This window comes from Lissotriton vulgaris, chromosome 7 (assembly GCF_964263255.1).
Source record: "Lissotriton vulgaris chromosome 7, aLisVul1.2, whole genome shotgun sequence".
NCBI classification, from domain to species: domain Eukaryota; kingdom Metazoa; phylum Chordata; class Amphibia; order Caudata; family Salamandridae; genus Lissotriton; species Lissotriton vulgaris.
Window position 1 is genome coordinate 1,752,740,970 of NC_141695.1, and position 15,303 is coordinate 1,752,756,272.

Here is a 15,303-nt window from a genome sequence, read left to right on the forward strand (position 1 = left end):
CCCCCTGCTCGTTTCACTGCCCACCCAGTGAAAGCCAGCCAGCCCAGCGGCGATACAGTGGGCGTGTCTGCAGGGCCAGGCCCCGACCCTTGAACCCACCGGCATTGCAAGTTCTCAGATATTTATTTATTTATTTTATGCGTTTTTATATAGCGCAGACTTTACCCGTCTGTGTCGGAGCGCTTCACAATAGGAACAGTAAGGATACATGAGGAGAGAATTACAAGTGAACAAATTACAAAAGCAAACGTTAAGTTACATGAGGTAAATTGTGAGCAAACAAAATACAAGAGGTAGCAAACTGTGCATTACAGGAGAAAAAAGTGACGTGTGCAAGCTACAAAGGCGTAACTCAGGAGGCAGATGACTGCAGTGATCAAAGATGCTGGCGAATGTCGAGCCAGGGCAAACTCCCGTGACCTGCCCTAAGCAAGCACATGCAAACACCGGAAGTGTAACAAGATTTGTCACAGCGTGCAGGTTACATGCACAGTCCTCTGTGTGTTCATTGTCACCTTTATAATGAATTGTGAGGTAGCTTTCAGTGAGGCAGCAACACAGATCCGATTGCCCGAGCACGTGTTTTGTACTTTGCTTGAATTATTATAGCGCTTGGTTGCTTACCAAACTCAGTGTGAGACGTAAAGCGCTCGGCCGACGACAACCCCGCTTGTCAGTGCAGAGCTGGTACCAGAGAAGTGCAAGAGCGCCATCACTCGTCGCAAGCTTGGCAGGCTGCCTCTGAAACTTGGGAGGGTGGAAGTGAGGAAGTGGAGGCGGGGGTGTGTAGCCACCCATGGGGTAAAGTGGTTTCCACCCAGTTTGTACTGGAAAAAGATGTGGTTTCTGTAGTTTTTCTTGTACGTGATAAATAACAGGGGGAGGGGCACTGGCGGGTCACAAATGCATCACGATGATAGTGCGTTAAAACAAGTAGGGAGTTAGCATTCTGAAATGTAAATTCTGTTTATGCGGCAGAAAAGTTGCGCATTGTCACCCCAGTGTGTGGTTAGGTTGATTTCTGCCTAATCCTGTAGGAGTGAGACGAAAGTGGCCTGTGGCAGTATTTTTATCCAGGAGAGGAGGAAGGCAACGTGCACCGCCTCGTGAAATGGATCTAAAAAAAACAAGCTCTCGGCATTGCTGTGGCGGGGGTGGGTTACATGAGGTAAAAGTGACAATTGTGAGGAAACAAAATACAAGAGGTAGCAAACGGTGCATTACAGGAGGAAAAAGTGACATGTGTGCAAGTTACAAAGGCGTAACTAAGGAGGCAGATGACTGCAGTGATGAAAGATGCTGACGAATGTCGAGCCAGGGCAAACTCCCGTGACCTGCCCTAAGCAAGCACATGCGCGCACCCGTTCATCAAGAGAGCAAAAGAAAAGTGCAATTAAGTGGAAAACTAACCTGAAATATAGGACCAAACACCGGAAGTGTAACAAGATTTGTCACAGCGTGCAGGTTACATGCACAGTCCTCTCAGTGTGTTTATTGTCACCTTTATAATGGATTGTGAGGTAGCTTTCAGTGAGGCAGCAACACAGATCAGATTGCCCGAGCACGTGTTTTGTACTTTGCTTGAATTCATATAGCGCTTGGTTGCTTACCAAACTCATTGTGAGACGTAAAGCGCTCGGCCGACGACAACCCCGCTTGTCAGTGCAGAGCTGGTACCAGAGCAGCACAAGAGCGCCATCATTCGTCTCAAGCCTGGCAGGCTGCCTCTGAAACTTGGGTTGGTGGAAGTGGAGGCGGGGGTGTGTAGCTACCCCATGGGGTTAAGTGGTTGCACCCAGTTTGTACTGGAATAAGATGAGGTTTCTGTAGTTTGTTTCTTGTACGTGATAAATAACAGGGGAAGGGACACTGACGGCTCACAAATGCATCACAATGATAGTGCGTTAAAACAAGTAGGGGGATAAGATTCTGAAATGTAAATTCTGTTTATTCGGCGGAAAAGTTGCGCATTGTAACCCCTGTGTCGTGTTAGGTTGATTTTTGCCGAATCCTGCAGGAGTGAGACGAAAGTGGTCTGCAGCAGTATTTTTATCCGGGAGAGGAGGAAGGCAACGTGCACCGCCCCGTGAAATGAATAAAAAAAAAACCAAGCTCTCGGCTTGCTGTGGGGGGGGCGGGGAGAGCATTCCTTTGAAGTCTGATGCTGAGGCTCAGACAAATGGTGTGGGATGTGGCTGGCAATGGTGTGGGTGTGCGATGTGCACGCGCCTGGCTCACATGAACTGTACCCGATCCGCAGCAGTTTGGGGAGACTTTTGAAAGCCCTACTATAATCTCGACCAAACATGCATTGCTAAAGCAATGCTGTAGGTCGAGACCTAAAAATAGGTTCTATTTGTATAAAAATGTGGACACTAGAACGAAAAAGATCCGCTGCAGGGCTCCGGAGATATAGATTTTACAAGCAATAATAAATTAAAGCAATTATACTCAGGCACAGACAACCCTTGGTAAAGTTAATGAATTAGACACGTAGAAAAGTTTTCGGAGAAAATTTAGGGAAGTGTCAATCCCGTCAGAAGTACTTGGGGCAACCAACTCTGGCTGGGAGCCAGTCAGGGGGGCCAGGAAGGTCCTCCAGAACTGTTCCCTTCACAGGGGAGGCCGTCCTTCAGCAATTCCAGGCACTTTATTCGCAATGCAATTGATTCCTATGGAGCGGTCCTGATGCAAGAGATGAAGGATGCTGAAGATGCTTTAAGGATGCTGTGGATGCGACGCAGTTGATGGAGAGTCTTCCTGCAGGTATTCCTCGGTCCACACAGATGGCGAGGGAGTCCTGGTTGCAGGGATGACATTCCAGGAGGTCCTCTCTGGTCTGGCTAAAGTCCAGTCACCACTGGACTATCAGTCTCCCGGTGTCACAGTCACATGCCAATCCTTTCTGGGTCAATAACTTCCCTTCTGACAGTCCCAGCAATTGCAACTTCTTCTGAGATGTAGCAATCTGAGTTCTGGGTGCGAGGGGTGCCCCTATTATGCCTGGAAAATGCCCTCAGGGCAGGATGGGGTTGGTAGCAAATGGGCACCAGGTCCTCTTCCCATCTAGTGACCACCTCCTGTGGAGTGTGGTATCTGGCTATCCTAGGATGTGCCATTCTGCACACCCCCAAGATGGCGAGACCCCTCTCTTGGTGTACAGACCTCCCTAACCACCCCCAAGGTGTGGCTACCTTAGGGCTACACACCCCTGGGGAAACCGGTTCCTCCTCTCTGCTCCCCATGCCAGCCTGTCTACCTTAACAATGGGCAGCCCTACCCCTGGTACCCACACATCGACCTTTCAAAGGCAGCGTAACCTTTGAATCCTACCTTTTGGGGCTAACACCCAAGTGGCCTCCTGCAGGAGGAAGATGACACCTCCTTGGCCAGCAATTCCTATTTGTTCACCTTCGCGTGAGTTGTTAATGGGTCTCTCCAGGAGGGCAGAAAGCCATCTCATGAAGCAGGCTCCATGTGGGCATGTGAAGACACAGAAGTTTTAAAGGCAACAAAGAGGCAGCTCTGATAAAGCTGCACACTGCAACAACTTACATTAATTTCGGCTTGAGGTACAAGTCGAGCTTAATGTAAAAATTTATTTGATACCGTGTAGTGCGGACTTTGGTAGCCTCGTTCCGGAGTAAGCACAGCTCAGGGGTCGGCGTGTAACCCGGCATTCCCCAATCGAACGACCAAGTCTTTCCACAGTACAAACTGTTGTTTCACATGTTTTACTGTCGGGGCAGGCCCTGCCTGTGTCATATGTGGCACCCTGTCTTTAGGGCTCGGTAGGCCTGCCAGACAGATGACTTATTCTCAGACTGGGGGACTTGTTTTACTCAGGGGTGGGCACCTCCAGGGTGGCAAAATCAGTACTGCAAGCCCTGGGGTACCCCTCTACCTTACATGCCCTGGGTGCCAGGGTACCATTAACTAGGGACCAACAGATAAGTTTGCCATTTCCAAGTGGATAAAGCCAATTTGAGATGCACTTTAGGGTCTGGGCACTGGCCCAGAGGTCTGGTTAGCAGGCCTCAGGGCACTCGGAGTCAAAAAACCAGCAGCATCCGTTGAAAAATCTAGGGGTTACCATACAAAAAGAGGCATTTCCTTCCAACATACCGCACCCTGCCTTCAGGCTCATTAGGCCTGCCAAAGTGGGGACCTCTATAAATTAAAAAGGGAGGTTTGAGCGTTGCTTTTACTTTAAGTGGCAAAGTCAGGTTAGCAGTTTTACGCTGCCCTTCCAGTCTGCAGCGGCAGACTTGGAGCTGTGTTGTACCTTGTCGGACACCTAGTGCTGCAGTTCGAGACCCCTCAACCTACAGGCACTAGGTAAAACGCACACTATCGTATGGATCCGAGCACCTGCACCGAGTCCTATTTAACGGAGCTAAGCGCATTTCAGAGCTATTACACCAGTACCTAGTAATCATAATGGGGGCAGAAAGAGGGGGTAAACCTGAAAAAAGCCTACTTCATTACACCTCCAGTTCTACTGTTTAGAATGTTGTCATTCATTCTGGTATTATTTTATTTATTAAAATGTACTCTATTTGTCTAAATTGGTTTGGGATTTTTCTTGCTTTGTGGTTCCATCTTAGTACTTGCATAAATACGTTTCACTTTGCCTAGGTTAAGCCTGATTGCTTTTGTGCCACGCTACCAGAGGGTTAAACACAGGTTAATTTAGTGACTTTTGTGGTTCACCCTGAACAGGATTGTGGTTGTTGCCTGAGTGAGGCGCCCCTCCCCCCCCCTCCCGAGTAACCACATGTTTTTACAGTTTTGCTAAGATCTGTTTATGGGTCGCTTGTTAATTGAGCATAGTATGGATCTGCAAGAGGCGCGTGCTACTAGGAGGGAACGGGTCACAGGTAAGGGGGGGGAGAGCTTTGGGGGGCGGGAGCCGTGTGGGGCTCCTAGGAGGACTGTAATAAATACAAGGTTTGGGGATTGGAGCACTGTGTGTTAGTAGGAAGGACTGAAGAACACATGGTGAGGGTGCAAGGTATAGGGTGAGAGTAATGCATACTGCTACGGTCTTCTTTTGGGTCAAGATATGGCGGTGGGAGAGATGTGTGGTGCTAGAAAGGATTGTGAGGTATAATGGGAGGAGGTAGGAGGACAGGAAGATGTATAAGGTGAGGTGGCATTGTGCCGAGAAGTAGAAGTTGTGTGTGGCATTTGAAAGGAGTGCAGCAAATACACTGAGCAGGGAGGTATGGAAATGGGAGCCCTGTGCCCAAGTCTTTGTGCTCCTCATTTGCCCTTCATGTACTTGCCTATCTTCCCTCCCTTTATTTATCCTCTCTCCTACTCTCTTCCCCGTCTTCCTGGTGATCTCTCTCCCCCCTGTTTCTTATTATTCTATCTCACTATCTTTTCCTTCCTACAGTTTTCCTGTTCCTCTACTTCCTTCCTCCTGTTCCAGGCCATTTTCTCTCTCGCCTTCCCTCTATCCTCTTTACCACTCCCTCCTTTTTTGTGTATCTTTGATTCATTTCTTAATTTTGCAGTGCAACCTGATTATGTATTATCATGCTGTGAATATTCCACCATCTAATGGTTTTATTTTTCTCCCTAGTGCGCCAAGTGTAAGGACTCGTTTAATGGAAATCCTGTGAACGGCCAGCAGTGCTATAGGCTGATATCAGTGGAGCAGGAGTACTGCTTTGACCCCACATCCCAGAGCAACTGTTTTCATGAACCCAACATCAAGAACCTGCCCTTCGGCCGCACAGTCTTCTTCGGCGTGCAGCCCAAGTTCACCAACGTTGACATCCGCATCACTATTGATGTGACATTTGGCGGCGTGGACATCTACGTCTCCACCTCATTCGAGACCTTCACTGTGGATGTAGACAAGGCAAGTGGGGTGCACACTGTGCATGTGCTGCACCACCGAGCCGAGAAGGAGACTGGCTTTGGGGAGCCCTCACCACTGAGCCGGAATATCAGCAGCAGCACCAGCCGTCCAGCAGCTGAACGCCAGAGGGTTGAGCGGGTGCGCGAGGAGCGCACCAGCGGTCTGATCACATACATCACTGTGAAGCATCAACAGACGGTACTGGTGGTGCGGGGCGTGCGGGACCGCTTAGTCATCACCTATCCCCACGAGCTGCACGCCCTCAAGTCAAGCCGCTTCTTCATCCTGCTGCTAGGCGTAGGCAGCAGCAATGTCAGTGAATCTCAGGGCTTGCTCTTTTTCCGGCAAGACCAGGCCCACATTGACCTCTTTGTCTTCTTCAGTGTCTTCTTCTCATGTTTCTTTCTCTTCCTTTCCGTCTGTGTCCTGCTCTGGAAGGTCAAGCAGTTTCTGGACTTCCGGAGAGAGCAGAGACGCCACATCCAGGAGATGACGAAGATGGCGAGTCGCCCCTTTGCCAAGCTCACGGTCTACTTTGAACCCGACACAGACTTGGTCTACCTGCCCACGCGACAAAAGCTGCTGCCCAGGATCAAGCAGTATGCACATGAACCGCCATACCACCACTTCCGCCGGTCCGAGCCCTTCCTCTCCCACCTAATGGGCTATTCCTACTCTAGTTTCCGTGTAGGGCCTATTACACTGGAGCCCACAGACGATGGCATGGCTGCCGTAGCTACCGTGCTATTTCAGCTCCCCGGTGGGATGCAGGCCCCCAACCGGTCCTGTCTGGGCTCTGCCCTTGTCACTCTGCGCCATAACTTACAGGACTACTGCAGCACCAGTCATGGCGTCAGCAGCTCCCGCAAAGGACTCCTCAGCCACGAGAACTTGACTAGCATGTCACTGTGAGAGTACCAGATGGACACGAGTGGGTGCATAGTACTGCACTGTGCAAAAATAACAAGTGCACAGCTCTGCTGATGGGACGGTCAACTGGGGTGCCGGACACTGCAGAGACAATAAAATCCCAGGTTGAGGAGCATTGCTGAGGGGCTGGGAACCCTTGATGTGCCGAGAGACTGAATATCAGGAGTTCAGTGCACTGTAAAACATTCATGTAGGCTTTCAGCAGGACATTGTTAAGGACACAGGGAAGATGAGCAACTGTGCCGAGAGACCATTGTTTCAGAGGGGGGATGTGGAATACACTACAAATGTTTATTTATGAAATGGTAGCATCAGATTTTTTTTACAGAATGTGCTGGATTATTCCGCACTGCATAGCTATGGGGCGGGAGGAATATGCCTTACTCTTTGCTGTTGTTGGTTTGTAGTCTGCGTGTTTGCGCTGTTCATACTTGGCGAAACTGGAGATCTGTCACATCATACCTTCTGCTGGAACTGTCATCTCACCCACCAAAGAGAGCTGGACTCTGCTGGGAAAGGCCACCCTGAGATGTCCTCTCACCGGGAGCATAGAAGCAAAGTGTAAGGGAGGCAAACCTGGACACAAAAGCCCCCAGTGGTCTGAATCTACATTTCATTATGCCTGCCAGGGCCGTGAGAACAAAAACTGTATATACTGCAGGAACTACTCGTGCAGATCTTTTCCAGGACTGTTGATTGTTGAAACTGGACAAGAACATTTCCAAAGGTTCACTGTTAACGATAAAAGCATTTTATGACCGTACCGACCTCTGGTACTCCCTCCTTCCTTCATACATTTGGGAGATGTGCTTCTCTGTAGGGAAATGAACTGGAGCACAAATAGCAGCGGAAAACCACTGTATACAACAATTCCTCATGATAGCCTTTCCCGTCCCTGCCCAGTTGCTGTCCCTCCTTTTCAGACTGAAACATGTGCCTTCTCCCAAGACCAAACCTGAGCATCCTTTCTGGTTTTCTTCTGCTTTCCTTTTTTAAATAGCACATTTTTGGCCTACATTTTGATTTGTTACAGTTAGACTCCCTTTTTGCTCTTTGTCTCGTTCGTCTAAGATTTCCTCCTCCGTTATCTGCACAGGGTGCTTTTATTGGCCTATGCACTGGACGCCTCACTGCTGTCTAACGTTTGTAAATACATCAATCTCTGTAATCTGTAATTGGCTGTGTGCATCTGATTGTATTGTACAGAACGATTTTAAACATGCTTCCCATAACAGGCCCATTTCCTTCTTCGTTTCTTGTTTTGTTTCAGGGGACCACCTCTCTGGCCTGTCGAGCTCTCTCAAGCCCCGTTAAGGCATGGTCTAAAGTGCATGGGGTAGATATCCATGGAATATTAGCTCTGCTGTTCAATCCGGGATCCACATCCCAGGAATTGGAGCTAGTCTGTTCAATTTGTGGTCCCGATCCCAGGACTCTGAGGCCATCTATTCAATTTAAGATCAGGATCCCAGAATCAAACCCCTTATGTTGGTCCAGAGCTCCAGAATACTGGACGGTTTCTTCAATCTGGGATTCCAATCCCAGGAATTTGAGTTTGCGCGTGCAGTCTGTGTTCCCGATCCCAGGAATATGAGTTCTATTCATTCTTAGGTTCTGATCCCAGGAGTCGGAGCCCTTGTTTTTTGCCTGGGGTCCTGATCCCAGAATTGGTATCCTTCTTTTCCGTCTCAGCTTATCTTCCAACGGAGTGAAGTCTTTGCATTGATGAAAGTGGGCCAGACTAAAGCATTTCTCCTTAAATGTGTTAACTTTGAAAAGCTGGCCCTCATCTAAACCTAGATATGTTTGTTTGGAAGTTAGAAACAGCAGGCTGTTGTATGCCCTCGTGAACACAACTTAAAGATTTAAGAAGGGGAATTACTGCAACCCTTTTTTGTGCTCAACCAATGGCAGACTGCTCTTCAAGAAAAAATTGAAAATGTGTGAATGGTGCATCAAAATGAGAATTCTTACTGTGTTGGTAAACGTAGTTCCTAAGGCCCCGTTTAAGGCCTGGCCTCTACATTTGTGTTGTAGATCCGTGAGCTTCTTGTTCATGAAATTAAGCTCAATCATTAACTGGGAGTATTGGAAAGAACCTTTCTTACAGCTGGTCAGTTATAGAACATAAGATGTTCATCGAATGGCCTGGCAGAGGTTCTGCCTTTAGGTGGAGCGGTCAGTCATGAGACGCCCATATAATGGTAAAGCTTCCACCACTGTGTGGAAGGTTAAACGTGAGGCTCCCATGTAAAGACACAGATTCTACTTTTCAGTGTGTAAGGATCAGTCATGGCATTTATTTAAAGGCCGAGATTACGCCATTGAGTGGGTAGGGTAGGTGTGATTCTGAGGAAAAGACAGAGACCCCAGCTTTGCGGTTCGAGAGGTCGATCTTGAGATTTTATCAAAAGGAAGAGGTAAGGGATCTGCCATTGAAACTAAAAATTAATCACAAGATGGCAGAGGTTCTGCTGTGGGGTGGAACAGTCCATCGTAAAGGCACAGATCCCATCACTGGGTTGGAAAGTAAAACACTCATTAAAGGCAAATATTTTCGAAATCAGTCTAGTGATCTGTACAAAGGTTGTAGCAGAGATTCTGCCTTTGGATGCAGAGTTAGGTGTATTGCTGGTTGTGGCGTCCATCTTTTTATTGTATACACAGTTTAGCTGGCTACTGCGGATGTCCACGTTGAACCCTGCAGAAATTATTGGTACATACAGAAATTCTGAGAAGAGAAGTTTCTCGTCCAAGATTAAGTTGTCAAGATATTTTGATGGATGCATTCAGTTGTATCTTTTTGTATGAATGCTTCATCCAATCTGAGGTTTCAATATTGACTCCCACAACATTTGACCCCAGGCTTCCTCTTACGTGAATCAGCCGAGATAAGGCTGCTTGGTTCAGTGGCCATTACAGCTACTTGTCATGTGATGGGCCAACAGTCAATCTCTGCCTCAAGGATGGATAAGGTAGTTCTGTAGACGCATCCTTTCTTCCTCCTGAGTAGCAGCAAATGTATGGATGGATGTGTCAACAAATACGTCTTCAGAGGTTCTTTTCTTTTGGGGAGGTAGAGTAATCTCTTGTTCACTCGAAGAGCCCTCTGGTTTTACTTTAACCTTGTATAGACTGCACTCGTCTTAAACCCGTAGAGACTTCTGCTGTCCATTGGATGACACCTTTATTTTTTTGCTTTTTCTGTGCCTGGGCTTCCTCCTACTGGCCTGGTTTTACTAATGCATTGAGTACCCAAGCAGCACCTGTGCCTTTCCAGTCCTATGTCTTATCAACGTGATCTGCAGAACAGCCTGTCAGGCCGCCTCCTATGGCTTCTGTAGACACTATGTATGTACTATCTCTCACACCCTACCAAATCCACTCGCTGGTTGATCCCTTTAAGTTACTCTTTCTACCACCATAGGCCGAAGTGGTAATAATAATAATCTTTATTTGGATGTAAAATATCCTTAAAAGAACACCACAATGAATCCGACAACGGTACAGGTTATGAGGAAAAAACGAACCAATAAAACAACAGTGGTTAAATGAAGATCGTGTTATGCGGGTTCTTATTACATATGGGTGATTAAAAAGCACGGTCAGCATAGCTCTAAACAGAACATTAAAACAGAAGAGGTTTGTGATACTGACAATTAGCAATGTTGAGCTTCTAAAAGCAATCTAATGTTCAACAAATAACTACGGGTTTTGATAAAATAAAATCAGATAAAACTCAGCAGCAAACGCATCAATAGCAGCCGGTAATGATAAAATACGATCAAATAAAAACAGTTTTAGCAGCTTAGACATAGAGTGCAATTTAATTTAAACTATTGCTTAAAAAGGAGAAGCATGCATAAAATTACGATATGCAGAGCGTATATAGGTTGTAAGGCCTATGTTTAAAGCTATATTTTCAGGGTTCAGAGCTGCATAATTGCCTGTCTGCAGGTTCGAATACCCAACCTGTTCCACTCAGGTTTCAATTTACGTCTGCGCTGTGACATAAGGGCGGGGCAAAGACAGACCTCATGCGCCATAGGCTGAAGTAGTCATGAGTGCACGTGAATCTTCTGAGGTACTGGAAGGGAGCAGAATACGCTACTCACTGGTGTAACGTCTGTGCATTCTCTTGTACCTTCAGTAGCCCCTCCCCCTCCCATGACCTGTCCACTTCGTGCTCTTGTTACCTCGATGAATGTCAACCAAGTGAATGGAAATTCAAAGAGAGGGAAGGGGCGAACCGGTAGGTGGGAAGGGCGTCCTCCAAGAAGGACCATGGCAGTGCTAGGCCTCTCTCTTGGCTGCCGTGCGGAGGACTCGTATTCTTCCACAAGCAAGGCTGTTCATGGCATATGAAGGATAGTCCACAAAGGGCTTAGGGTACAAATGTTACTTCAGTGGATAAAGCTCTGATCCGTAGCACGGTTGGGTCTTTAAAGCTCTGGCGTTGGAGGTGTGGCTATCTGTTATTTTTGGATTTGTTACTTTTTCTGCAGTCTTCTGATTGCAGCAGCTCTGATCACATCTTTTCTCAAGGGTAGGACTTTGCATTTGCTTCAATCTCGTGCTGTATTTAAGAGTTGAAGCTGGTGAAGTGCTGACTGTTCTGAGCATCTGAATTACCATCACTGAGTCCCTCTGCAACCGACCATGTCAGGCTGGAAAATACATTTATTTCAAAGAAGCAAGGCCAAGATTGTTCATTTTCTTCTTTCCCTGTCACGGTAGGAATGGCATTAATTAATGTAATTTAAAAAAATTACATTTATTAGTGATAACCTTAATTCCTGCGGAAACTTGAGTACTCCAGTGAAACATTGAACAGATTGGTTCTTCTGATCCAAGAGCATAAACCGGACATTATTTATATTTGGGTTTTTCTTTACTAATATATTTACCCCATGTGGAAAGCCGTGAGACTGAAGGGCTGCTTGCTATTTCCACAGACATGTAATATTTCACCGTACTCAAATAAAACGTTTGGTATATGATAAACTCCCTAAACATCTTACGAGAAATTGACCTGTGGTCAGAGGTGATGCTCCTGTCCATAAGGCACTTTTTGTTTAAAAAAAAAAATTTTGGTAAAACCTGTTGGACTGATGCAAATATAGGCCCCTTTCCTCCAACGATGTTCCTACCATTAGAGAGACATTGAACCTTGATCAAGTTGCAAGTCACGGTTGGCATAACTCTGCATTTGTTGACTGTCTTCAAAGCCAAGGTCTATGAAATCCAAGAAGGTGCTTAGACTTTTCATGTTTGGATGGAGAAAAAACAGAGGTCTAAAGAGGAGCATCTGTCTATTGTATTAGAAAGATGATGGAAAGGCCACATGAGACTGGGAAGGGCACACCAAAAGGCGTCAACAAATTATATATAAAAGTAGATGTTCACACATTTTTCAAGGTGTCAGCAAGATACCCAAGATTCAGAAAACCATGTGTGGTCAAAAAGTTATTCTTTATTTCATTTTCCTAATGTGATGGTTAGCACAGCCAACGCGTTTCATCCTGAAAAACTATTATTTATTTGTTTTATAGAGCACGCATTTACCTGAGGGTGTCCTGGCGTTAGCAAACTAAGACACTCTATACAGCAACTCGCATACTCAATGGCTCCAGGCACAGCCTATGGAAACAAATGGGGTTTAGATCCCTGCAAAATGTTACGGTATTTCGCTCGAGGAGAAACTGGGGCGGCAGTCTGTCCCATGCCTGAGCTTTAGCCACAGATGAAGCCCAGCCTCCCAATCTTGCGCTCTGTTATTTAGGTACCGTGATCGGACAGGCGGAGGTCGAGCGAAGCTGTCTGGGAGGAATGTATTTTTGAAACCTAGATGATGTGTACAAAGACCTTGCTCCTGGGTAAAGGGACTCCTGGGTCATACAAAGGGCCTTGAATCGGCATCTCATATGAATAGTGAGCCAGTGTAACTGGCCAAGTAAAGATGAGACACAGTGAAAACTACTCCTCCCAAAAATTAGCATTCTGTTTAAGTTGTAACTTGTTTATAAGATAATCCGGAAGCCCAACATAGAGCGCATTGCAATAGTCCAGTCTGCTTAAAATCAGGGCTTGAACAAACAACTGTGGAGGAATAAATAGGAGGCTTATCTTTAGTTGTTTTTTTAGTAGGAAGCATATAAACGTTAACCTATTAATCTGATACTGAAATAGAAATTTACTATCAAATAGTATGTCCAAATTACAGGAAGTGCTTTCTGGTTCTGGGCAGTCTCCTAACAATCGGGGCCCCCACGTAGAGGACCAGTTTCAGGGATTACCATACATCAAAACCTCAGGGTTCTCTGAATGTTGCTGGAGAATTGGACTTCATCCAGCTAAGTACCTTGATCAAGCAGCCGTTGAACTTCTACCTGAGTTGGACAATGGTGCTCTCCATGCGGATGAATATTTGGGTTTCAATCGCATAGCCATAAAAGTGAAAGCCAAAAGAGGCGATCAGATCTGCCAGGGAAGCAACATATACATTCAAAAGAGTGGGGCAGAGAGCAGACCCCTGAGGAACACCACAGGCAATATTGTTAAAATCCGAATAAAAACTTGCCGTCTGGATTGCCCGAGTTCACTTTTCCATAAATGATTCAAACCATCTGTGAGGCTTTTCTCTCAGGCCATTGACAAAGAACCTTTTCAGTAAAACAGCATGAGAAACCGTATCAAAGGCGGCCGACAGATCAAGGAGGATGAGTGACACCGAACTTCCTTCATCCAAGATCATCCGGATATCATTGGTGGCCGCCGTAAGTACGGTTTCAGTGCCAAGGCAGGATCTGACTCCATTTTCGTGCTTATTAAATACGCCATTTAAGAGGCTAGCTGTGTAATTACCCAGCTCTCAAGGGTTACTGCAAAAAAAGAAGAGAAGCAGGAGGATTTCTTCAGAGCCGCCATAAAACAACAAAAACATTCACACTACCACATGGGTATGTAACCCAAGGCCATAGAGTGGCACCTGCCACGTGTGATTCCCAAACTGATTACTGCAAAGATATTCATTATTTTCTCAGTATTCACTTTGTATTCTTTCTCAAATCATACAATATTTTCACATTTCTTACATTGAATTTTACCTCATTTTACATTTTGAAAGCAGAACGCTCTATCTTGTTAAATGAAAAGAATATATTGTGTTAGGCATAGCATTGTGTCAGAACATTGAGGAGTGTACAATATTAAAGTTAGAAAGACCCTAGCAGTGGGTTATTAAAGCCACATTGGGCAGACACCCAGCTTTATAGACTGAGACATGTTTAGGTCAGAGGGGCACCCAATCATACAAATAATTTTACTGCGCTATTTTTTTACGAAAATTCTTAATTTAACATTAAACTTATTCAATGGCCTAGTATATCTCTAATTTAATTAAGCACCCAAATTTCCCTAAATTAACTTATAAAAAATTTCCTATTCTCCATCATTCCAAAATTGTAGTTATTTCGACATTGATCCAGAAGTCCCCGATAAATAAATCATTTGGTATGATCTTTTTTATAAACTTGGAAAAAAACTGAATGAACTTCTGATATAAACCATTATCCATATGTGTGTGTGGGTGGACCCATTCTAAAATTGCCAACACATTACAATACTGCTTGAATGTAAAACCTTTTGAAACAATCATTAATTGTCTTACAAAGTATATGGGCAGCTTCCTTCTTTAAGTATTCACCTGTGGTCCAATAGAATCTTTGAATTCAGGTTACTTTTTAGGTACACATAGAGGTTAGAGAATCTTAATAAGGCAGCTTCATGCCATGCCATAATTTTGCTTTGAATGATGGAATTTGAAATTGATATAGGTATGAGCACATGAAAGCCTATTCACCGTTAATGGTTGGAATGCACTGTCACTTTGACTCGTTTTATTAGCTGTATCGATTGATTTATTGATGTACCCGCCTCTAGTCAAAACATATTTGTTTCAAGACTTTTGTTTTTCATAGATTTGTGTGCAGTAAAACAAATGCATCCAGTCAAGGGACTGGACATCTTGTAGAAACTCGTCCCAAAATGGCCGACACATTAATATGATTCTTTAAATGCATGGTTTTTAAAACTTATATTTATTGTTCGCCTAAATATTTGGATTTGTCCTTTCCCTAAGTAGGCAGTTGAGGAGCATTGCCTTGATATTGATTATTCTTTGAGAGGTTTTTGGGAACAATGGTGCACAACGCAAAGGTATTGGCCATTGTACAAGTACCCATTTGAAAATGGCCGACATACTGCTTTTGACGTTGAGATGCACACTCTACTTTTGTTTGCATGCATGTCTCTCATAATAATTTTAATCCAGGGGACACCTTTGATTACGTCTTGAGATGGTGGGTACAAGGTTCTTTCACAGCACTTTGTTTTAGAAACTATTATTGCATAAAGTTGGCCAGGTTTCTACCCTCAGCTCCTTATGTTAGTTAACATTAAATAAGAGCCATTGTTCAATCAATCAATCAGAACCATTATTC

General features: G+C 45.3%; 1 protein-coding gene across 1 annotated transcript in view; it reads left to right on the forward strand.

The window, feature by feature from the left end:
- MEGF8 (multiple EGF like domains 8) overlaps positions 1 to 7,977 on the forward strand; it is a 399,920-nt gene extending 391,943 nt beyond the window's left edge. The window contains exon 43 of the mRNA XM_086933057.1: positions 5,591 to 7,977. Coding sequence (XP_086789183.1) covers positions 5,591 to 6,784 — 1,194 coding nt within the window. The 3' untranslated portion in view covers positions 6,785 to 7,977. The remainder of the gene's footprint in view (positions 1 to 5,590) is intronic.
- The last annotated feature ends 7,326 nt before the right edge of the window (positions 7,978 to 15,303 follow it).